This window comes from Canis aureus, chromosome 2 (genome assembly GCF_053574225.1).
Source record: "Canis aureus isolate CA01 chromosome 2, VMU_Caureus_v.1.0, whole genome shotgun sequence".
Taxonomy (NCBI): Eukaryota; Metazoa; Chordata; class Mammalia; order Carnivora; family Canidae; genus Canis; species Canis aureus.
Window position 1 is genome coordinate 85,871,197 of NC_135612.1, and position 23,754 is coordinate 85,894,950.

The window sequence follows — 23,754 nt, forward strand, 5'->3', positions numbered from 1 at the left end:
AACAAAGAGAATATTTATAGCATATGTAACACTGGAGTCGAGGCAGTTCTCTGAAGCCTTGGACAGACCTTTGGTAGGGCAACAAACCAAAAAAGTGTGAAAAGTAACTACTCACTCTCACTCTGTATCACATAGGAACTTATTCCTGATTTAACTGTGGTCCTAGCGAGAAATACAAATCAACTCCATACCCTGTAATATCATGAGTACAGGCAACAGATACAGTTCATTCTGATCACTACTGTGTTTTAATAAATGAGCTCTCTCTCTCTTTTTTAATTTATTGTGGGAAGGGGGAGGGACAGAGAATCCCAAGCAGGCTCCTTACCCAGCTCAGAGCCCAACATGGGGTTCAATCTCACCACCCTGAGATCATGACCTGAGCCATGAGTGGGACACTCATGTGGGACAAAATCAAGATTGGGACACTTAATGGAATGAGCCACCCAGGTGCCCCAAAGAGCTCTCTCTTAATACCCAATGTCAACCTTTTACAGAACTGACTCAGTATAAAAGCAGCTAAGCTGATTAATACAACACCTTCAGTTTTTTGTTTCCAAAACACACATTTATAGATATGAAAGAAAAAAGTATCAGTACGTTCAATAAGTTACAAAATAACTTTATGCACATCCTCTACTCTGTCCAAGAGATTTAAATATACAGTCCCAAGAAATGTAAAACTATAAGACAAATAGCTTAAATGAAAAATTAAGGGTTCAAATAAATCTTTCAAATTAAAATTTGAATTCAGCTATGATGAAAAGAGTTCCAGTAAGTGGTTGTACAACAGTGTGAAGGTATTTAACTTACTTAACATTACTGAACTGTACACTTAATAACATGGTAAATTTTAACCTATGTGTATTTTACTACAGTTTTTTTTAAAAAAATCAGGACACTAGCAATGAACGGTACAAAATGAAATCTGAAAAACAATTTAATTTATAATAGCAGCAAAAACAATAAAATATTTAGGAATAAGACATGCTAAGACTTGTATGCTGAAAACTACAAAATATCATTTAAAGAAATTAAAAATGACCTAAATAGTGCAGCCCCGGTGGCCCAGTGGTTTAGGGCCGCCTTCGGCCTGGGGTGTGATCTTGGGGACCCGGAATCGAGTCCCGCATCGGGTTCCCTGTGGGGAGCCTGCTTCTCCCTCTGCCTGTGTCTCTGCCTCTCTCTCTGTGTCTGTCATGAATAAATAAAATCTTAAAAAAAAAATAAAAATAAAAATGACCTAAATAAATGGAAAGACCTCTTATGTTCAAGAACTGGAAGACTTAATATTAAGATAGAACTAGCCTCCAAGTTAAAAAATGCAATGAAATCCCTATAAAAATCCAAGCTGGCTTTTTTATAGAAGTTGACAAGCTGATCCTAAAATTTATATAGAAAGGCAAGGAACCCACAATATCCAAAACAATCTTGAAAAAAAATACAGCTGGAAGACTCACACTTTCCAGTATCAAAACTTACTACAAAGCAAGTGTAATCAAGACAGTGTGGAACTGACATAAGGACAAGCATAGGTCAAATGAACAGAATTAAAAGTCCAAAAAAACCTGCATACATTTATGGTCAATTCATTTTCAGTAAGGTACCAAGACAACTCAATGAGAGAAAAATAATTGTTTCAACAAATGGTGCTGAGGCAACTGGGCATTCACGTGCAAAAGAATGAAGTTGGACCCTTACCTCACACCGTAAATGAAAAACAACTCAACATAGATCAAAGACCTAAATGTGAGAGCTAAAATCATTAAATTCTTAAAAGAAAACATTGTGAAATATTCATGACCTTCAATCTAGCAATCATTTCTTAGATATGACACCTAAAACACAAGTAACCAAAGAAAGAGGAGAAAAATTGGACACAAAAGTGAAAAGATAGCCCATGGGAAGGGAGAAAATATTTATATATCATAAACCTAGTAAGGGTCTAGTATCCAGAATATATTAACTACTCTTTCAATTTAACAACAACAACAAAAAGACAAGACAACCAATTAAAAAATAGGCAAAAGATTAAATAGACCTTACTCCAAAAAGATAAACAAATGGCCCATAAGCATATGAAAAGATGTTCAGCATCATTAGCCATTGATAAAATGCAAAACAAAATCACAATGAGATACCACATTAGAAAGACAGACAATAGGGGTGCCTGAATGGTTCAGCTGATTGAGCATCCACTCTTAATTTCAGCTCAGGTCATGATCTCTGGGTTATAAGATCAAGCCCAGTGTTGGCTTCCACGTTGGGGTCCGTGTTGGGCATTGAGCCTAAGATTCTCTCTCTCCTTCTAGCCGCCCGAATGGCGACAATAAATTATTGTTGTATAAGCTACTCAATATGATTATTTTGTTATTGCAGCCCTCGCAAATTAACCCGATACCCAAGAGATAAGAAAACCTATATTCATATAAAACTTGTACACAAATGTTCATAGCTGCATTATTCAAAATAGCAAAAACATGGAAGAAACACAAATGTCCATAAATTGATGAGCATATAAACAAAATCTGTTATATCATTATAATGGAGTATTTATTCAGCCATAAAAAGGAATTAAGTACTCATACATGCTGTAACATGGATAAACTTTGAAAATATCATGCTAAATGAAAGAAGCTAGATAATAAAAGCCACATATTGTATGATTCCGTTTTTATGAAATATCCAGAATAAGCAAACCTATAGAGATAGAAAGTAGATTAGTGGCCGCCAAGGGCTGGGGAAAGAGGAAAAGAGATCACTTTTTTTTTTTTTTTTTTAAGATTTTATTTATTTATTCACGAGAGAGAGAGAGAAAGAGAGAGAGGCAGAGACATAGGCAGAGGGAGAAGCAGGCTCCACACAGGAAGCCAGATGTGGGACTCGATCCCCGGACTCCAGGATCACGCCCTGAGTCAAAGGCAGACAATCAATCACTGACCCACCCAAGCATCCCAAGAGATCACTTATTAAAGGAAATGTTTTGGAATTACATAGTGGTGACAGTTGTGCAACCTTTTGAATAACACTAAACACCTCTTTTTTCTATGTGAAATATGCCTCAATTTAAAAAAATATATATATGCCTGATATATGGTGGGGAAAAAAAGACTATATGATTCTTACTTTTTAAAATGTTTGTATGCATTAAAAAGGTCTAAAAAGCCAAAATCTAGAATGTTTTGGGTGACAGTATTAAAGATCATGTCTCTTTAGAAAGTTAAAAAAAAAAAGTAAACCAGAGGATCCTTCAAATTTGAACAAGTCGAGTCAGTTTTTTTCTAGTTTGTGTATAAACCAGCCCACTGCAACTAAACCTTGAAAAAAACTGGACTTAAACAAAATCAGAATACAAATTGTATGATAACTTCAAAGAACCATACTATTAGAAAGACAACACTGTACCATTTTCACTGAGGTAAAAGTCCCAACGGTAGGAAGTGGGTGCTGCTGACAACTGACATACATTATGTTAAATAATTTGGTTGTGGACATGTGATTATTATTTTTGTTTGCTGTTTCTCATGCAACTATGTAAGTGAGGGTTTCCTGTGGTGAACCCACTCTATGTAGTTGGTCAGGGCTGCCAGGGCATCCTACCTGCGAGGCCACAGAGAAGGCTCTGGAACAGGCATATGACTCCAGGTGAGCCATCCCTCCCTGAAGCTATGCTGCTGGGGCTCAGGAAAGAGTGCCTCTGTCTCCTGGACAGTTGAGCTGGGACTACATAAGCTGAAAGCTGCAGCTGCCAAAATCCCTGGCAGTGAGCGTGAAGTAAACTGGAGCTAATCCAGGGAAAGACAGAACAAGAGGTAGAGAGAGAAGGATGGAGCGCGAACAACAGTGGGCAAGGCCCAGGAGCTCGCCTGCGCCAAGGCCTGCTGTATCTTAGGCTCTCTGACAGACACAGATTTCCAGGGCTCCAGTGTAAGGGGCCTGACTACAGAGTGCCTTATTCTAAATATGTGAGTAACCTGCAAAGCCACTATTGACTCACATGCACCTCCGTGGAACAGGCACGGGGGTAGGTGGAGAAGGGGAGACACAGAAGGACGACAACCGAGAAACGGGCTGTATGAAAAACGCTTATGTACAGGTTACTTCCGGAGGGCATCTTAATGTTTGGGGCCAGACTGACCGAGTCTGAACCCTGACGTGGCCACTCAGAACTGTGAGGTCAAGTTATTTCACGTCTCCACAGCCCGGGTTTCTCGTCAGCAAATGAGGAGGATGCCAGCACCTCCCTTACAGGGGAGGCTCTTGTGAGCACTAAGGCAGAGCAGGGTTTGACACAGGACAAGCATTCAGCGCCAACCCCAGTTATTGTCCATATTGTTTTGATAAGAACGCCAAAGTTAAACCTCTACCCTTAAAATAATACCTTTACGGTAATTTGACATTCTTAAGGAAAGAGATGTGGTATTTACAACATGAATCCGATACATCTATACAGTGGAGTGTTAATACAGCCCTGTTAGATAGTATGCGCTGGATGAACACAGCAGCATGTGAAAGAGGCCACACACTTAGGACGTACGGCAGGATTCCATTTCTAGAACACACAGAGAACACACAGACCACAGAGACAGATCATCGGAGGAAGTGGGGAGAGGAGTTCTTTTCAGTGTGATGGGAACATTCCGGAATTGGATAAGGGTGACTGGTGCAAAATGTAATGAATATACCCCAAACCACTGGCATATATACCTTAACTTGGTGGGTTTTCAGTGCATTATATCCCAACTTAAGAAAAGGAAATTGAGTTTTTCTTTAAAAAGTCTGTTTTAGGGATGCCTGGGTGGCTCAGTGTTGAGCGTCTGCCTTCAGCTCAGGGCATGACTCCGGGGTCCTGGGATTGAGCCCCACATCAGGCTCCTTGCAGGAAGCCTGCTTCTCCCTCTGCCTGTGTCTCTGCCTCTCTGTGTGACCCTCATGAATAAATAAATAAAATCTTAAAAAAAATTGTTTTATCACCTATGGAATTCCACTGTACTAAGCATTACTCATGTTAAGTGGAGATTAGTAAACTGTACTAGTCCTGTTAATAAGGAATGAGAGGCTACAGAAAGTGTGGCTTATTTCTGAGAAACACAGTTACTTTTATTAGACAATCTAAAGTTGACCTGGAAATCTAAAAAAAAAATTAATTAATTAAAAAGCTGTACTTCATCTTGTGACTTTTTACACTTCAGAATTCTGTCCACCTTGTTTTTGGGGAGAGAAAAGCACATGTAATTTCCTAGGTTCTCTCTAACAAATATTGGGATACTGGCCAAACAGACTATCAGATCAAGTAAAAAGAAATGCAGTGCTTGCCTCCTTCAATGTATTCAAGAACAGGTAAAAGATACTAAGAACACAGTGTTTTGTAGACTCACCATGATCTCATGGAATTCAAACAGTTACAGAAAGTAGGAAGAGTAATCCAAGTTTATAGGATCCCAGAGACTGTGGATGGACACATGAGCTTTTCTAAATTACCACCTGCAGGGAGCTAGCTACCAGGTGTGCTCCTCTGCCAGTTTCATCTCCGTTTGTCCCAACACATCAGATGCCATTTAATTCTAACCCTGTCCCACAGACTCGGATCTATTCATTAATCCTCTGTTTTAAGACCTGTCTATTCCCTGGTGGCACTCCCTTGATTTTAGGCTACATCCAATGAAAGACAATATGCACATCATCTTGTAAAATATATTAAAATAAATTAGGATAAATAAAATGCATTAAAATAAAATATATTGAAAGAATTAAAATAAATTAAAAACAAATACATATTAAATAAGTATTAAAATAAATATATTAAAACATCATGATGAAATAAAATCCTTGAAGAAGTTCAGAATTATCTTTGAAAAATAAGTGTATGAAGAGAAATTTCATTCAGTAAGAATTTATCTCTAAATTACAAGCCCAAGTCAATGAGACACATTCATTGAAAAAATTTAGGAAGCATATCCAGAAAAAAAAAAGAAATCCACTGCCATCTTGTTGGAAATACAGAAGATTACAAGGGGGGTTTATATGACTAAAAAGGTGGCTTCTAACCAATTACTACTCTGAATGTTAGAGGATTGTAATAAGTAATAATTAATAAGAGAAAAACATTAAACAGAAACAGATGACAATGAATGACAATAAGTATCATACTCTATAAACCTACCGAAAATCAATATCCAATAAAAGGCTTTTAATGTTAGATTTCTTGTCATCTGATGCTTTCAATCTGATCAGCTCATGTAACCTAAAACAATTAATGAAAGCAAACTTAATAAGGAATTAGAAACGCCATAGATAATAAGCAAATAAACCAAAAAAATCCCACTGATGTTCTCCTGGTATTTCTAGTATTTCAATGAAACACTGAAAAGAATTTGGCAGATATAACCAAGATTTCAGCTTTTCCAATGTAGAACTTATTTGAAAACGAGAACTCTAAAGTTATAAACAATTTAAGAATCAAATCAGAAGCAATCTCCTATCATTTATCAGAAATCTGTAAGGATTTTTTCTCAAATGTAATATAGATTACAAACTCAAGAGAGGGATCATGCTTTATACTTCTTTTGTATATTTAAAACTGTATGCCATGTTCCAGAACATAGCAAACAACTACTTGATTATTTTTTCTTACAGCTTAGATAGTGGGAATAGTAGAAGTTTTTAAAAAATATATAGCATACCTTGGTGTTCCAACACAGAGCACTCTTGTGAATCCAAGGGTAGGAAGTAGGTCTACCAAGAACTGACAGCTCCGATCAGCAAACAAATACTGGGCATTTGTCTTCTTGTTTTCCAATGGATAAAGAAGCTGACTGGGCCTTCTTAACTGGGTGATAGAAATATCACCTACTACCCGATGCTCATGATGCTTCTCCCAATCGTCTGGCAACAGCAACTGCTGACATCTTTGACAAAACTTTCTCTGAGACAAGGGCAACTCAATAAACTTCAAGTACCTTCAAGACATAATTAAACACAAGGTAATATATTACAAGTTTGTTGTTTTAAAGACTATTTCTTTTTGTTGTTTTTAGTATGCAAAAAATATTATTACTTCCTAAGAGTACTGTGTAAAGAAACAAAGGTTAAGGAAAATCTGTGGAATGTTGACTAGAATTTATGTCTGGCTGCATACCTACAAAGTAGAAAAGAATCAGCAATTCTATAAGAATTGAGATGCTCCAATTCAGTCACTGAATGAGGATCAATATCTATTTAAAATGTGAATATAATATATTACTCAAACAACTTAGTAGTAATGGAGTCTACTATCATGTTTAAATTTATTGACAAATCCATGTGTCCTAACTCTGAAGTGTTAAATAGTCTGGCTCAGTATGACAGTCATTTTAAAATGAGAAATTAAGATCATTCTTCAATTTTTTATGGCATACTTAGCAAGAAAAATTACCTCTTAAAAGAAAAAATGTTCCTACAAAGTTCCTCTATTCTTAGCAGCACTAAGGGAAGCAGTTCTGAAAAAGCTCAACCCCCAAACAGCAAGACAATATCCAAAGCATTAAAAAAAAAAAAAAAAAAAATACTGATAGCCCATCTGATCTCTTCCAAGACATCCTATCTGATATCAAAGTTACCACTTTGGGTTTTTTTTTTCTTTCATTTTATTAGAGATAATTAGAGGGAGAAAATAATCACAGTACATTATTTTAAAACTGCTGATTTTGCATAGCAGTACCAGCTATGAAATGAGGGTAAGAAAACTAAAGAAAAACAAATGACATTATTGAGGCCTGTAGCAGGTCGGCAATGTCTAAAAATCTAAGCATGTCAAATACCACACTAAAGGATTCTGAGTTTGAGAAGAGAGTCACATGGTTTCAACTGAACTAACCTCTAGAACTGCACTGTAAAAACTGTGAACTTCACATAGAATCAAAGTGGGTTTTAAAACTTTTTATATCTAAGCACAGCTTCACTTCAAAGCACCCAAGGCAGTGACAAATCGATATTCTGAATGGCTACAGCAAGAAATAAGCTTATCGTGCCAGTAATTTAAATGTTTCTATTTCCATGATAACTGTGCTTCTGACAGCTTTATCTACGGCTGGAAAGAAAAAGGGAAGAGATATTAGAGGAAACTTTTATAGTAATTCAAAGTAAGAATGTCAGGAGAGAAAAGGGCTCCTAAGACACAAAATGTGGTAAAAAGAACCAGTACGTTCTCTGACAACAGAAACACTGAATTTGCTACTATTACCTTTTGTTATTAAATGTTAAGGGCTAAAGACTTCCACATCCATCCCTGATAGGGTAACAGAGACCAGATTCACCATCCTGCCCCTTAAAACCTTTTCTAAACAGACAAAAGATATGAAAGTACAGCTGTAACATAATGGGACAACTGGCAGCCCGAACGGTGAACAAGAAAAGGGAAGAGATGAGGGGGTGGGTACACCTGCCCAGTAGGTGGGTACACCTACCTGGTTTACTGCTTGTGGAGGGCTGGCAACACGGGGACAGAGAGCCCAAACACAGCTCAATGAACTCATGAGGCAGAGCAGAGAAGTGCCAGAGGCCAGGGCAGCTATAATTCCCAGGGCAGAGCACTTGAGAATCAGAAAGCAAGAGAGAGCGTTCCATGGTTTGCCATGACTCCCCTCAAGTCTGTAGCTGAGGACTGAGCAGCCCATGCATGTGAAGAAAGTACCCAGAGTGAGGGAGAGAAATCACTGGAAAGGAACAGATGGAATAATCACCAGATAGCCAACAGGGTACACAATGGTTGTCTACCAGCGGGTCCAAGTGAGAAACCTCACGAAACACAAGCATCAGGTACAGCGCTGAGAAGGGTAACCACCTCAGGACGGGAGAGCAATTAGCCTTACCCCCAAAGGTGCTCTAGTCTTGCCAGAAAGCTTAAAGATAAGTCTTCAAAAGCAAGGGACAATGAACCTTTTCTGTACAGGACTGGGTAATAAATATTGAGCTTAGCAGGCCATCTGGTTTCTCTGTCACATCCTATTCTGTGATTGTAGCACAAAAGGAACTGCAGATTCAATGTAAATGAACAGGCATGACTAAAGTCGGCCTGCAACCTGTAGTTTGCCAAATCCTGCTCAAGAGTATCAAACTATAGCCAAGCAACAACGGTGTTCCAGAACAAAGCTCAAAAATACATAAAGGAATAAAAAATACCCAGGATACAATGAGGTAAAATGGACACTCTCAGCAATGAATCAAATACCACCAGGCATGTAAAGAAACAGGAAACATGACCCATGACTAGCGGAGAGAAAAAGATCAGTTCAAATTGAGTAGAAATGACAGAGGGCACCTGGGTGGCTCAGTGGTTGACCATCTGCCTTTGGCTCAGGATGTGATCCCGGAGTCCTGGGATCGAGTCCTGCATCGGGCTCCTCAGGGGGCCTGCTTCTGCCTCTGCCTATGTCTCTGCCTCTCTCACGAATAAATAAAATCTAAAAAAAAAAAAAGACAGAGATGCTATAATCAGTAGACAGAGACATGAGTGTCATTTACTAGGACTATACCCCATATGTTCAAATGGTAGAAAAAAGCATGAGCCTATTAAGTAAAAACATAGAAAATGTTAAAAAGACTCAAATTGAATTTTAAAGATTTTTTTAATTGTCTGAGCTGAAAAATACCTTGGATAGGATTAACAGCAATTTAGACATTACAGAAAAAAGATTAGCGTATATGAAGGCACAGCCTCAGAAATTATCCAAAATGAAATACCAAGGAACCAAAATACATGAAAATGGCAGAAATAATTTTGAAAAAATTGTGGCTGAATTGAGGCCTTACTTCTTGAGATACGTAAAGTATTTATGGATAAAATTATATAATATCAACCCTGGAGGTCAGGGTAGAAGGTACAGGTGAAATAAAATTAGCCACACATTGATGAGTGATAAAGCCGGGTGTGGGTGTAGGTGATTCTTTATACTTTTCTCTCTGCATTGGTGCATGTCTGAAATTTTCCATAATAAAAGGCTTTAAAAAGTGCTTTAAATAAAAGGCAGTAATTAAACACAACAAAAATAAGCAAAGATGACCTCAGAAAAATACTAAGCAAGAAATAGGCTGTACTCAGTCCAAAGTTGTGTGCGATTTGGTTTTTCATTCTTTTGCAGTGGGAATATATAATCTGGGAAACTTCTCAGAACTGAAGAACATGAGTTTCCAGTTTGAAAAGATTAACCTACTACCCAGCAAAACAGAATATAACAGACTCACAGCAAGACAGGTAATCATGAAATGTCATACTTGTAGGAATAATAAGATTCTAAAAAAAAATGACAGAGGGATCAAACAGGTCACGGATTATTTATGTGCTTGAGAATGAACTTCCTGAACTTGAACTTTTCAACACCTATAATGAAGACAAAAGTAAATGGAACACTGCCTTCCAAATTCTGAGAGAAAAAGATTTCTAACCTAGAATTCCATCATCTGCATAGGTATCCACCAAGCATCAGCACAGATAAAAGTATTTTCAGAAACACAGATTTCAGAATTGTTGGATAGTAAAAATCAGGTTGGCCTCAGACTTCAATACCAAATTTAACTCTAGAACAGTGTTCCTCACAGAGTGGCCATGCACCGGTGCTGGCAGTCACCTATTACCAGTTCCCGATGAGACAAAGATAGATATTAAGAGTATGTGTTTAGAAATTTTTATACCACTTAAACAGAGTACTTTTCTGTCTGTTCGAATTAATAAAAAATGTGGGCTTGTAGTCTGTATGTCTTTTCTTTTTTTCATTTTATTTCCTAGTAATTTATTTTCATTCTATTTACAGAGTTATCTAATCCTAATGGGTAGAGAATAAAAACAAGAATATAAAACAAGCAAACAAACAAACGACTGATTCTTTAAAAGAGATCATTTAAGAAGTACTGCTCTGGGGGACATGAAGCAATCTTGCAACTGTCCCAAAGAAAACATATAATCTAAATAATCTTATAGCTGGATCAGTGCCACTCAAGAATAAAGGAGGTAAACAAATATTTGAGGACTTGGAAGAACTCAGGTTATCTAGTGATATAATCTAGGTCCTTAGTAAAGAAACTGCAGGAGAACTGAATGCCAGGCAGAAAGGGCAACCATGCCAGACTGGGGCATTTCTGAAAGCCCTAGGACAGATTTCTCTAAGAAGATGAAACTAATGGATTATGGTACATCTGAATGTTCTTAAAAGATTCAGACAACTGGCAGGGAGTTTGCAGTTGAAGCAGTGATAAGCACATAAATAAGCAAATAGCAGCTATAATAATAAAAAAATCCAAGATTATTAACTCCAAAGAAAACAAAAAGCTGTGTAGGAAAGAAAAAAAAAAAACGTGTTTTATTACGTGGTTTAGTTATGAGCAGCACTTACATGGTTATAATAATGCAAATACTAAAATATGAATTTAATCAAGTTATGACATAACCATATAACAAATAGGGTAGGAAAGTGGTATGGATTATAGTGGGGGATTAGAGGTGGAGGGGAGAGGGTAGGAGAGGAGAAAAAGAAAAACTCTCATCTTCCACAGAAAATAGATAACTTCAAAACTTGATAAATGAAGAACAAGCAACACAAGCATGTTTTGTATTTCACAGACAGGAAGGTAAATTCTAAAATAATTAGCCAAAAGGGTTGACTATCGTTGCTTCTGGAGAGGGAGAAATACACAGGTGGAGACAGGGGTGTTGTTCTTTGTAAAACCTCTACTTGGTTTTTTGAACTATTTGATTCCATTGCCACATACAGATTTTATTTGTTTACTAAAATTTAGTCCACATACCATACAATCACCCTTCTCAAGCATACAATTCAGTGGTTTTTAGAATGTTCATGAAGTGAGGAAACCATCACCATAAGCTCATTCCAGAACAATTCCATCACCTCAAAAAGAAACCCTGTACCCATCTACAGTCACACCTCATTCCCCAACCCCAATCCCCAACCTCTAGCAACCACTGATCTATTTCCTGTCTCAACAGATTTGCCTGCTTGCGATATTTCACATAAATGGAACCATACAATAGCCACATAGGGATTTTGATTTAATATCTCTTATTAAGGGGCATCTGGGTGGCTCAGTGGTTGAGCATCTGCCTTCGGCTCAGGTCGTGATCCTGGGGTCCTGAAATCAAATCCCACATCAGGCTCCCTGTAGGGAGCCTGCTTTTCCCTCTGCCTGTGTCTCTGTGTCTCTCATGAATAAATAAATAAAATATTAAAAAATTAAATAAATAAAATTTCTGATTAATAGGAGACTTCTATTTAAAAAGCAAAAAACCACTAGAGGATGAATTTTAGCCAAATAGGAAATAAATGAAGGAATTACAGCAAAAGGGCTGTCAGTAAGCACTGAAATCATTTAACCACAGAATAAAAACAGAACAATATGGATATTACAGTTACAGTAAAAATGAAAATAATATGGGGCACCTGGGGGGCTCAGTGGTTGAGCATCTGCCTTCAGCTCAGGGCATGATCCTAGGGTCCTGGGATCGAGTCCCATGTTGGGCTCACACAGGGAGCCTGCTTCTCCCTCTGCCTGTGTCTCTGCCTCTCTCTTGTGTGTCTCATGAATAAAGAAAATATTTTTAAAAATAATAAATAAATAAAAATAATATAAATCCAAATATAAAATGTGGGGGGAAGTCCTAGAAAAAGTGGGAAATAGTAGTATACTGATTTTCTCATGTGATAGAGTCAAAGGGCAAAAGATATCATTTAAAACTGAAAAACCAAGTAAGAGTTCTAAGCAATACTCAAAGGCATTAAAGGTTATCCCTAAAAAAAAATAATCAACCAGAACTGGATAGTGATTGTAGAGAGATTGGAAGATGAAATATACTAGTCCATCATTTTTCATTTTTAGATGTAAGAAGGCAATCTAAAAAAAAAAAAAAAAAAGGATTAAATATAGCATAAAAAGCTACAAAGGCAATTGTACGAACAAAAAAATAGAAGAAATACATGTTTAAAAAAAGGAAATATACACCACACAGTGAAAGGGAGCAGAGAAGCAAGAAAACCAGAAAGCATAAAATAATACAGCAAAATCAAGACCAAGCACATCTATTATGTCCACCATGCAACTGAACTAAGTCTACCCATTAAAAGAAGTCTACCCGTCAGACGGATCACAAAGCAAATCCCCACCATCCCATTTCATCACTTGTAAGACGCATATGTTTTCACACTTTAGCATCTATGACACTGAGATATGATACATAATGCCATCCGCCAGACGGGGGTCATGGCATAGCCAGGATGGTCCCCCCACGTGCAAACCTCCCCTGGCCCTTCATGCTGTCACCTCTTCGGCTCGGCACAGCCACTGTTACCACCACACTCCAGTGTCCCTGCCACCACCTACGATTTCAGTCCCAAAATGCAAAGGTATTACATGTGCAGTCAGGAGCTAAAACGGAGCAATAGAGCCTATGATTGATATCGGGAAAATAAATACTAACGTTGAAAGAATGGCAACGATCAAGGGCTTTGCAGGAAAAAGGAGAAGCAAGATCCCCACGGATAAAGCTGTGTCAAGTTCTGTTCCTTAAACACAATCAGAAGGACTGCCTATCACTCACCAGGCGATGCCAGCTGAGGGGGAGAAGCTGCCAAATCACCAGGAAGAGAAGAAGGTTCAAAACCATGACGGACTGGTGCGCAATTCGCTCATACACAGGACTCTCTACCGGCACTGAGGGCACCAAGTTTAATTACTTTTAAACAAAGGAAAAGAGAAGTATCATTAAATGAACCTCCACTTGCACATCTCTGTGTCTTGTGGGGATTGTTCCTCAGAGAGCTTCCCTGCTAGTTTGTTAACCTTTTCTTTCTATTCAAAATCATATCATAATCATTCAAGTATATTGCTTTAAATTTAACTTTCGGAAACAAGGTATTTTAGAAGTTCGGTAGGAGGCACATGAAAGGCTGAGGATTACTCAGCGCTCCTTCCCATTCGTACTTTCTACACATACCCCGGGGCAGAAGAAATTCATTCTGCTGCATGGCTCAGCATGATTCACAAACTGCAGGCTAGCATTTTGAAATGTCATTTTTATTGATCTCCATTTGATGTTCCATTTGCCTTTCCTGGAGTAGACGAATTATGTTTATGGCATTCCCCTAATAGCAGACCTTGAAAATCTGAGTTTAAATGAGCTCAGAAAAAAACATAACGAAATGAAATATCAACTGAGCAAAACTATATGGATGCACATAAATTAATGCTTATTTTAGCATTAAAATATATCTTCTCTAAGACTTCATAGGTCACAATAAGGTGCCAACATACTACATAATAAAATAACATTTGAGGGCGTTAACAGGCAGCTAAAAACTATAAGAAAGTCAAATCTCAGACACAAAATGTAAATCTGTCAACTGAACACATGAAATATAAAGCATGGTTCAAAGAGTGAGATTAAAAAAACGATTATCAAATCCTATTCTGTAGCACCTAGACATCTGTGCAGCACTACCAGTTCCATAATAAAAATCAAGTAACATAGGCTAATTTATTTTGCTAGCTACCATAATTCCTTTCTAACAATTTGGAAAAGAAATTATCAATGAAAACCTATTGTTACTCCACAGTGACAGATGAAGGTTTGCATTGCAGAATAGGAATTATACTGAAATGCATTTTAATACTTTCAAATGGAGTAGTTATTTCATAAGATAATTTATAAATGAGTTGTAGAAAGTTAACTTAGAAAACAATTAGTCTCGAGTAATAATACATCATCCTTAGGTTCATTTTCACATGAGGATGAACTGCCAGTCTCAATTTTCTCACCTCAGAGAATAGGTAACTTACTAACATATAATAAGTTAGTAAGCCTCTGATTTTAAAAAGCCAAAATTATAAATTTTTAGAGGAATGACAGATTTCAAATGTTTTACTCCACAGAAAGTCTATAAGAAAGCATAACAGCATCCATCACAAAATGAGGCCATGAAAGCCTCACTTCAACTTTCAGAAAGCTTCAACTTCTCCCCATCCTCCAAAATCTGTTCAAGTCTCATGCCCTTAAACTGTACCGATCAGTGAAGGCATGAGGTATCTGTATTACGGCTGACTTTCCAGAACACTCAGTTTTTTCTATAAATATTTTCTACGTTTAGCACATCCTTCTTAGCAGTGCATTATCTTTGCATATTTCAACTCCACTACTAACATTTCAAGGTTTTTTTGAGCCCTCAACAAAGAATGATTATGGATGGATGGATAGATGGATGGATGGATGGATGGATGGATGGAAGGAAGGAAGGAAGGAAGGGAGGGAGGGAGGGAGGGAGGGAGGGAGGGAGGGAGGGAGGGAGCTTGGCCAACAAAATCCAAGGTTATGGGTTACAGATGATTTAAAATGTTGAAATTTATTTTATTAAGACACGCTCTCAAGAATCAGCACTAGATTACAGATGAAAGTATGACCTCCAAGAAATGGCCTCTTGAAAATTCTTTAATACTCCACATTTTAGCCAGTGTTTTTATTTTCTAATTAACATGAAAAATGAATCTCAAAAATTATCATCAAAAAACCATACTCTGGCAGTACAAAGACAGAACAATGATTTAGCTCCAGACTAAAATTTTATTACACAAGGAAACAAGATCATCTAGATTTTCCTACAGAGTTTAATTGAATCACCAATATCCTTATGTCATAACATAAAAAACAGGCTTATCAGATAAAATCTGTAAGCCAAAGGACAAGAGATTATATATATACATTAGGCTATACCCTTGTAAAACAAACTTTGGCACAGGTAAAAAGAAGCTAGGAGAAAACACTACAAAATGAACAAGGTGATGATCAGTTCAAAGGGAGAAACCGTGGATGTTTTTCCACTTTCTGCATCTTTGATATTCTATTTTGTATCATTATGATAATCTCATTATGACATATCCCTATATTACTCACATTTTATCTACCTTCTTAAATCTCCTTAAATCATTACCCATCATATGTTAATCATTATCTACTTTTATGTTTAAAAATAACATTTTAGAATAGAGGTGTAAGTGTGAGTCACTGCTAAGTCACTCTAGTAGTAAGAGCTTAATGAAGACACTCAATTTCTCCAGGCCTCAATTTTCTCATCTAAGTAAACCACCTTAGCAAGATTAAATAATTCTCATGTCTAACACAGAGCATGAGCCGGCTCACGGCAGTGCTCAATTTACATTAATTCCCTTGTAAATATTTTTTGTTTTTTATTGCATTTCCATATATTAAGTAGTCATCACTGACAAAGTACTTTGGTTAGGAGTGGTCAAGTTGGGCACCTGGGTGGCTCAGCGGTTGAGCCTTCAGCTCAGGGTGTGACCCCGGGGTCCTGGGATCGAGTCCTACATCGGGCTCCCCACAATGTGCCTGCTGCTCCCTCTGCCTGTGTCTCTCTCTCTGTGTGTGTCTCTCATGAATAAATAAATAAAATCTTAAAAAAAAAAAAGGAGTGTTCAAGTTATCTTAAGAAACAGCCTCCTCTATCAAAAGACTTCAAAATGTAAAAAGTTCAAGAAAGATATTTTTAATAGAGCCCAGTTCCTCCTTTCCACTTAACATAGACAAGACCCCAGAATCCTTCAAACACAGCAGTCCAGGTAACCAAAGGAGTTGACTTTAGAGTAAAAACCTATTTGTCACCAGCATCCCAGACGAGGGGCTTCTTAAAGGGCTTCTACCAGCACATACGAACAAGGCCCTATGACACAGGAGGAGGTGGCTTTTCACAAGTCTCCAAAAAATTAAATCTAGGATTCAATTCCCAGTCACCCAAAAAAACATTTTTCAACAATGCAGACTCTCAAAAAGATATGTTCACAGCTTTCAAAAAATGTTTTAGTTCTTAGTATTTCAGAAAAGAAATATGGTAAATCTCCATAATAGTGGATATGACAATGGATTACTAGCTGTATCATCCAAAGCAAAGAAAACAAAAGCAAAAATTTAAAAGTTGGACTCCATCAAATTTAAAAACTCTTGTGGGGCAGCCCCGGTGGCGCAGCGGTTTAGCGCCGCCTGCAGCCCAGGGCGTGATCCTGGAGACCCTGGATGGAGTCCCGCGTTGGGCTCTCTGTATGATGCCTGCTTCTCCCTCTGCCTGAGTCTCTACCTCTCTCTCTGTCTCTATGAATAAATAAATAAAATCTTTAAAAAATAAAAAAAGTAAAAACTCTTTGTGTATCAAAGGACATCATCAAGAAAGTGAAAAGGCAATCTACAGTGTAGAAGAAACTTCATACAAACTGTCTATCTGTTAAGAACGTAAGATCCGTTAACATATGAAGAACTCCAGCAACTCAACAACAAAAATTACAATCCTATTAAAAATGAACAAAGGTCTTGAACAGACATTTCTCCAAAGATACATAAATAGCCAATACATACATGAAAAGATAATACTCATTAGGGGACCAAAATTCAACACCACAATGACACATCACTTCACAACTATTAAGATAATTTCAAAAAAAAGAAAATAATAAGTGTTGATAAGGATGTGGAGAGAGTGAACCCCTGTACATTGGTGGTGGAAATGTAAAACAGTGCAGCCACTGTGGAAAAGAGTTTGGTGGTTCCAAACTGAAAAACTAAAGAGGGGCACCTGGGTGGCTCAGTGGTTGAGTGTGTGCCTTTGGCTCAGGGCGTGATCCTGGGATCCTGGATCCAGTCCCACATCTGGCTCCCCACAGGGAGCCTGGTTCTCCCTCTGCCTGTGTCTCTGCCTCTCTCTGTGTTTCTCATGAATAAATAAAATATTTTTTTAAAAAACTATACACAGAACTACTATATAATACAATAATTCCACTTGTAGATACATATGCAAAAGAACTGAAAACAGAACTCCAACAGATAGTTGTATGCCAATGTTCACTGCATTATTCATGAGAGCCAAGAGGTGAAAACAACCCACGTGTTCACTGATGGATGGATGAACAGGTCAACAAAATGTGGTATGTGCACGTATCATGGAACATTATTCAGCCATAAAAAAGACAGGGTTCTGATATGTACTATGTAACATTGATGAATCCTGAAAACACACTAAATAAAATAATCCAGGCATAAAAGGACAAATATAAGATTCTACTTATATGAGGCAGCTAAAGTAATCGAGACCATAGAGACATAGAGTATATAGAGCTTTTCAGGGTTTGGGAGGAATTGGAATGGCGAGTCCCTGCTTAATAATATCAGAGTTTCTGTCTGGGGTGATGAAAAGGTTTTGGAGAAGTGTAATCGTGAAAACTGCACAACACTGTGCATATAATCAACACCACTGAACTATATACTTAAAATTACTAAAATGGCAAATTTTATGCAATATATATTTTACCATAATAATAAAAAAAAAAAGTAAATGCAAAGGCATACAGAAAAACAAAACAAAAATAATACATAAAAATGACACCACATCAGCACCTTTCTGCACACTGCGTTCGGGAGAGAGGAGGCTGACATTTTCGGTTATGAGCTTCTCGGGCAGCAAGTCTAGCTCCTGACAACTGGAAAGGAATAAGAATGCCATTTAATAGACCAACCTTACTACCGTCCCAGTGGTATCACACCCTGACATTAAGAAGCCAATTACCGCAGCTTAATGTTGTAAACGGGCGTCTATCTGTGTCAGGGAAAAACAAAAACAAAACACACTAAGCTGCCAAAGTTCTAGAGCAGTAGGATGCCGAACCTAACATCCTAAAGCACTGAGGGATTATCGCACACACGGTGATTTTAACAGGTGTGCGGAAGAGTCATACACACGACTGTGTCTGTCCCAACAAGACTAACAAAGCTGAAATTTTTGTAGACAGAACCTTCTGAAACTTTACCTGGAGAGGATACCAAGCTCATAACTGTATCTCTAAGCACCTTCATCGATCATACGGTAGCTCTATAAAGGATGCTCAATACACATTTAAAAAAAAAAAGTGTTTTTTTTTTTTTTTTTCTAAAACACTGCCTGGACTGATCACAACCTAAACTGTTTAGGGATAAATCTGTATTTGCCAATAAAGGACTGGCCACCCAGTACTGACACCTCAGTGTCTTTAAAGGGAATGGTCTTGGAGACAGCTGTTCACGTCAGTACTCAGAGGTGTATCAACTCCAGTCTTTCAAACACAAACCCCAGCCTATCTTCATCTTCTTCTGAAGACATTCACCTCGTTTAATGCTCAGGCTGCGCGTGTTTTTACCGGTTTGGGCATTTGCAAATTGTCACGTACATCAAAAAATTGGGAAATGCGCGTCCACGAAGCTGAGATACCTTTTCGTCTTCCCACTGAAAGAAATTACAGTCTTTTCTATCTCTACAGGCTGAGCAGGCATAGAATCTCCGCGTTTCTTCTTTCCCTTGGTTCACCTTTACGAACAGAAGTGTGGGCCCTAGTTTTGGAACAGGAGGGGGGGAAAAAGCATGTCAAAGAGCAGTCGTGTACATCAGGTTCCTAGTTTTCGATGCTTTTACATAAAACTTGATTTGGTGTTATGCACAACTTGTCGTGATTAAACCCATCACTCTGTTTAAATACTTTTTTTTCTTTCCTGTCCCATTCAGGCACTGATGACCCAAGACATTACTCTTGGAAACTGGTCTTAGGCAGCCCGGGTGGCCCAGCGGTTGTGCAACCGCCTTCAGCCCAGGGTGGGATCCTGGAGACCTGGGATCGAGTCCCGCGTGGAGCTCCCTGCATGGAGCCTGCTTCTCCCTCTGCCTGTGTCTCTGCCTCTCTCTGTGTGTCGCTCATGAATAAATAAAATATTAAAAGAATTTTTTTTTATTAAAAGAATCTTAAAAAAAAGAAAACTGGTCTCTCATGAAATAAAATCTTAAAAAAAAAGAATCTTTAAAAAAAGAGAACTGGTTTCTCACGAATAAATAAATTTAAAAAAAAAAGAATCTTTAAAAAAAGGGAAACTGGTCTGTCATGAATAAATAAATAAAATCTTTTTTAAAATCTTTAAAAAAGTGGTCTCTCATGAATAAATATTAAAAGAATCTTAAAAAAAACTGGTCTCTCATGAAATAAATAAAATCTTAAAAAAAAGAACCTTTAAAAAATAGAAAACTGGTCTCTCATGAATAAACAAAATCTTAAAAAAAAGAATCTTTAAAAAAAAAAGAAAACTGGTCTCTCACGAATAAATAAATTAAAAAAAAAAGAATCTTTAAAAAAACTGGTCTCATAAATAAACAGAAAAAATCTTAAAAAATAATCTTTTTTAAAAAAGGGAAAATGGTCTCTCATGAGAAAATAAAATCTTTTTAAAAATCTTTTAAAAAGTGGTCTCTCATGAATAAATCTTAAAAAAAGCATCTTTAAAAAAAGAAACTGGTGTCTCATGAAATAAATAAAATCTTAAAAAAAATCTTAAAAAAAAAAAGAAAATTGGTCTGTTTATTTAATGAATAAATAAATAAAATCTTTAAAAAAAAAGAGAGAGAGAGAGAGAGAGAGAACTGTGCTGCGCAGACGGCAAGGCCGTCTCGGGGGCCCGGGCCGCCCCCTCCCTCCTCCCTCCTCCCTCCTCCCTCCTCCCGGGCCGCCTTTCTGGGGAAAACCTGAGCTGTCGGGGTTGGGGCCGCCTCCCCCACACCGGGGGCACCGGGGCTGGGCCCAGGCAGCCCCTCGCGCCACCCTCGTCCCTCAGGTTTTAGGGTGAAAAGACGGCGGCGGCCCCCGGCCTGCCCCTCCCCCCAGCCCCCCGCGGGCCGCCGCCTAAGGGACCCGCGAGCCCGCCCCCCCCACGCCGTGCGGCGGAGGAAGCTAAACAGCCGCCAGCCCCGAGCCGCCCGGACGCGCACCCACCGTGGGGGCACAGCGGGGCGGGCGGGGCGGGCTCGGAGGGAAACACCACCTCCACCCCCGAGCTCCCCTGCCGGCCCGGGACCCCCGCTCCCGCTCCCGCTCCCGCTCCCAGCCCGGCCCTGGGCGCCGCCATCTTCCCGCCACCGTCCCGAAAGCCTCCAGTGCAAGCCGAGGAGGCCGAGACAGAGCGCCGCCGCGCCGCCCGGCGACGCACAGCGCCCCCTCGCGCCCAGGAGGAGCGGAGGCCGCCGCCGTCGGGCAGCGCCCCGCCCCGCGGCCCCAGCCGAGGAGCTCAGGGCGTGGGCGGCGCGCGGGCGACTTACCGGACCTGTGCAATGGGCTCACCTAGGCTCTGCGCTACCCTCAGCCCCTCCCGCACAGCAGCGCGAACAGCAGCGCTTTCTTTTATGGTTGTGCTCGTTTGGTGTTTAAGCCGAGATCTCTTGTTTCTACACTGGATCCTGAGATATTTAACGGTTTTCCACCTTGTATTTCTTTTTTCACATCTTTGGTTGCTTTTTTGTTGGTTTCTTGTGCCACCATATGATTTTGTCGACATGTTTTCTTTGTGCGACATTTGTTCAAATTCTGATAAAATTAATGTTTTCCCTTAAAAAAGAGAGAGAGAGAGAGAGAGAGAGATCTTGAATAGCCTCTTGCTGAGTCATCCGGAAGCAATTTTTCCCATAATTGATGACCTTGGCTTCCACTTTGGGAAGAGAACCACCTTTTTCTATACTTGCTTGCATTTTTGCTTTAATGTCTTCTACAGAGCTAGGGCCGTTTGGTGCTTTGGGAGTCTTTTCCTGTTTTTTTTTTTGTTTTGTTTTTTGTTTTGCAAGATTCTTGACCTTTTGACCTTGGTGTTGATGGTTTTGAGTCTTTTCCATTCCGGGTTTGATTTTTGTGCATTTTTGGCTGGAGTATCTCGCATAGATTTCTTTACTGGAGCCTTTTCTTCAGCTTCCTCGTCTCCTCTCGTAGGAATACAGCCAGATGAGATGACTCTTGGGAGCAGAGATTTGGTGGGGTTTTAAGGCCGAAGGGGCAGCGTCACCACCACCGGCCCCTGACCATAGAAACACCTGCAGCAACCGCATTTGAGAAAAAACATGCTCTTCTTTTCCCAAAGTCAGAGTCACACTGTCCTCTTCTACCACTTGGGCAGCGCTTCCAGTTGCACGATAGAGTCACATATCTATCGACATTTATGCATCAGAGACAGAGAAAAAAAATACAACTGCCCCCCCCTTTGCATATGACATGATCGTCTACATAGAAAATGCCAAGGAATCTGCAAAAATAGTTCCCGCCGAAACTGAGTTCGGCAGGGCTGCAAGAGGGCAGGTGAACAAACATCTGGGAACCAATCATGCTATGTTCCGGGAATGATCCCACAAACGCCCAAACTAGAAATAAAGCGCCACTTAGCACCGCTCAGAGAAATGCAATCTTTGGGTGTAAATCTAACAGAACACGTACAGGACTCGTGCGCAGAACGCTACAAAATGCTAAATGAAAAAAAATAATCAAAGATCTGGATGAACATAGGAACTGTGTTACTATGTTAAGAAGACGACAGAGTGAAGCTGTCAGGCCTCCCCGGGTTTACTGCACGTACAAGTTTAACACAATTTCAGCGGCTCCAGGGTGGCTCAGTCGGTTAGGCGTCTGCTTCTGCGCAGCCCCTGCCCCCTGGGTCCTGGGACGCAGCCCCACGTTGGGCGCTGCACTCGGCGGGAAGTCGGCTTCCCTCTCCCTCTGTGCTCTCGCTCGCTCCTGCTCTCTCTCAAATAAATACAGTCTCTTTTTTTAAAAATGTCTTATAGGTACAGATTGGTGACCTTTGAAAGTCTTCGTCACAAAGTTTGCAATTGAGTTCGTGAAATCACACCACCGAAAACAGTCACTGAATCTGCATCTTGGGGTTCTCTCTTCAATAACTCTGATTAGTCTGTGGGGTGCCCTGTAGGAGCAGGCCAAACCAGTATGGATTTGCGGCCTTCACAGGTAACCTTCCCCAAACAGTAAAAGTACGACGACGGTTGACCCAAATAAGGCAAATGAGAGAGTACTCCTTAGTGGCAGAGGATTTGAAGGTTTCAGAAATAAGGCGGTTCCCTCTTTTCTGGGAGATAATTTGGGGAAGAAAAAAAAACAAACAAACCACTCACTCAGTATTCAGATAGACACAGTAAAAGTCATGCGTGTTGAATATTTGCTGAGAGGGGCCCAGATAGGGGCTCATAACAAGAAGCTGAGAATATTTCTTTTTATTGTGTGTCTGCACAGGAAAATCCTTGAGCGGAGGGACGTCGGGGGACATAGCAGGATGCTCAAGGGAAACCAGCGGCGGAGCTGGACGCAGGTCCCCGAGGCCTACGCGCAGAGCCGGGCCCAGGCCTCTCCATCCTGCAGAGGGGAATCTCTGATGCCACTAAGACGGGCCCGATTCGGTGACCCCCTTCCCCGAGGATGTGGACAAATCATGGAGCTTCCCACAGGGACCCGGAGGGCTTGCCCCCTGCTTTGGTAGTGGGGTACAAGCACCCCAGCCTCCAGACCTACTGCGGAGACAGGCTGGGAGCCCGAGGAGCATGTCGCTGTGAGGCCTGAGCAGCCTGCCTGTGCACCAGACCCCGATTCCCTTGGGAGGCCAACCCTCTCCACTTTAAGCCCATGTGGTGGGAGCGTCCACAGGGCCAGAGGGACCGGCTTGGGTTTGCGCGGACGTCGGGGGGCGGGGAAGAGACCGCAAGAGGCAGATGTTGTCATCGTAGTGGCACCTGTCATGCTGCTCTTTCAGGTGGCACACGGGCTGGGCCTTCCCATCCTGGCGGGCCTGGGGGACTGGCTTGTCCAGGGTCCCCTTGGCAGGATCATCCGGCTCAGCCCCACGTGTCTCTCATCCTCCTCCTGGACCCGGTGCGC

General features: G+C 39.9%; 1 protein-coding gene across 5 annotated transcripts in view; it reads right to left on the reverse strand.

The window, feature by feature from the left end:
* The window catches only part of ZCCHC4 (zinc finger CCHC-type containing 4), a 44,633-nt gene extending 23,654 nt beyond the window's left edge, over positions 1-20,979 (reverse strand). For 2 of the 5 annotated variants that reach the window (XM_077880743.1, XM_077880752.1), the window contains exons 1-5: positions 20,824-20,979; positions 19,281-19,399; positions 18,434-18,516; positions 6,684-6,959; positions 6,164-6,244 (exon numbers count right to left, since the gene is read on the reverse strand). In XM_077880743.1, coding sequence (XP_077736869.1) covers positions 6,164-6,244; positions 6,684-6,959; positions 18,434-18,516; positions 19,281-19,399; positions 20,824-20,956 — 692 coding nt within the window. In that variant the 5' untranslated portion in view covers positions 20,957-20,979. Of the gene's footprint in view, positions 1-6,163; positions 6,245-6,683; positions 6,960-18,433; positions 18,517-19,280; positions 19,837-20,576; positions 20,705-20,823 lie in introns of those variants that run through there. The other 3 variants (XM_077880767.1, XM_077880761.1, XM_077880777.1) reach the window with 3 other exon arrangements.
* Positions 20,980-23,754: the final 2,775 nt, after the last annotated feature.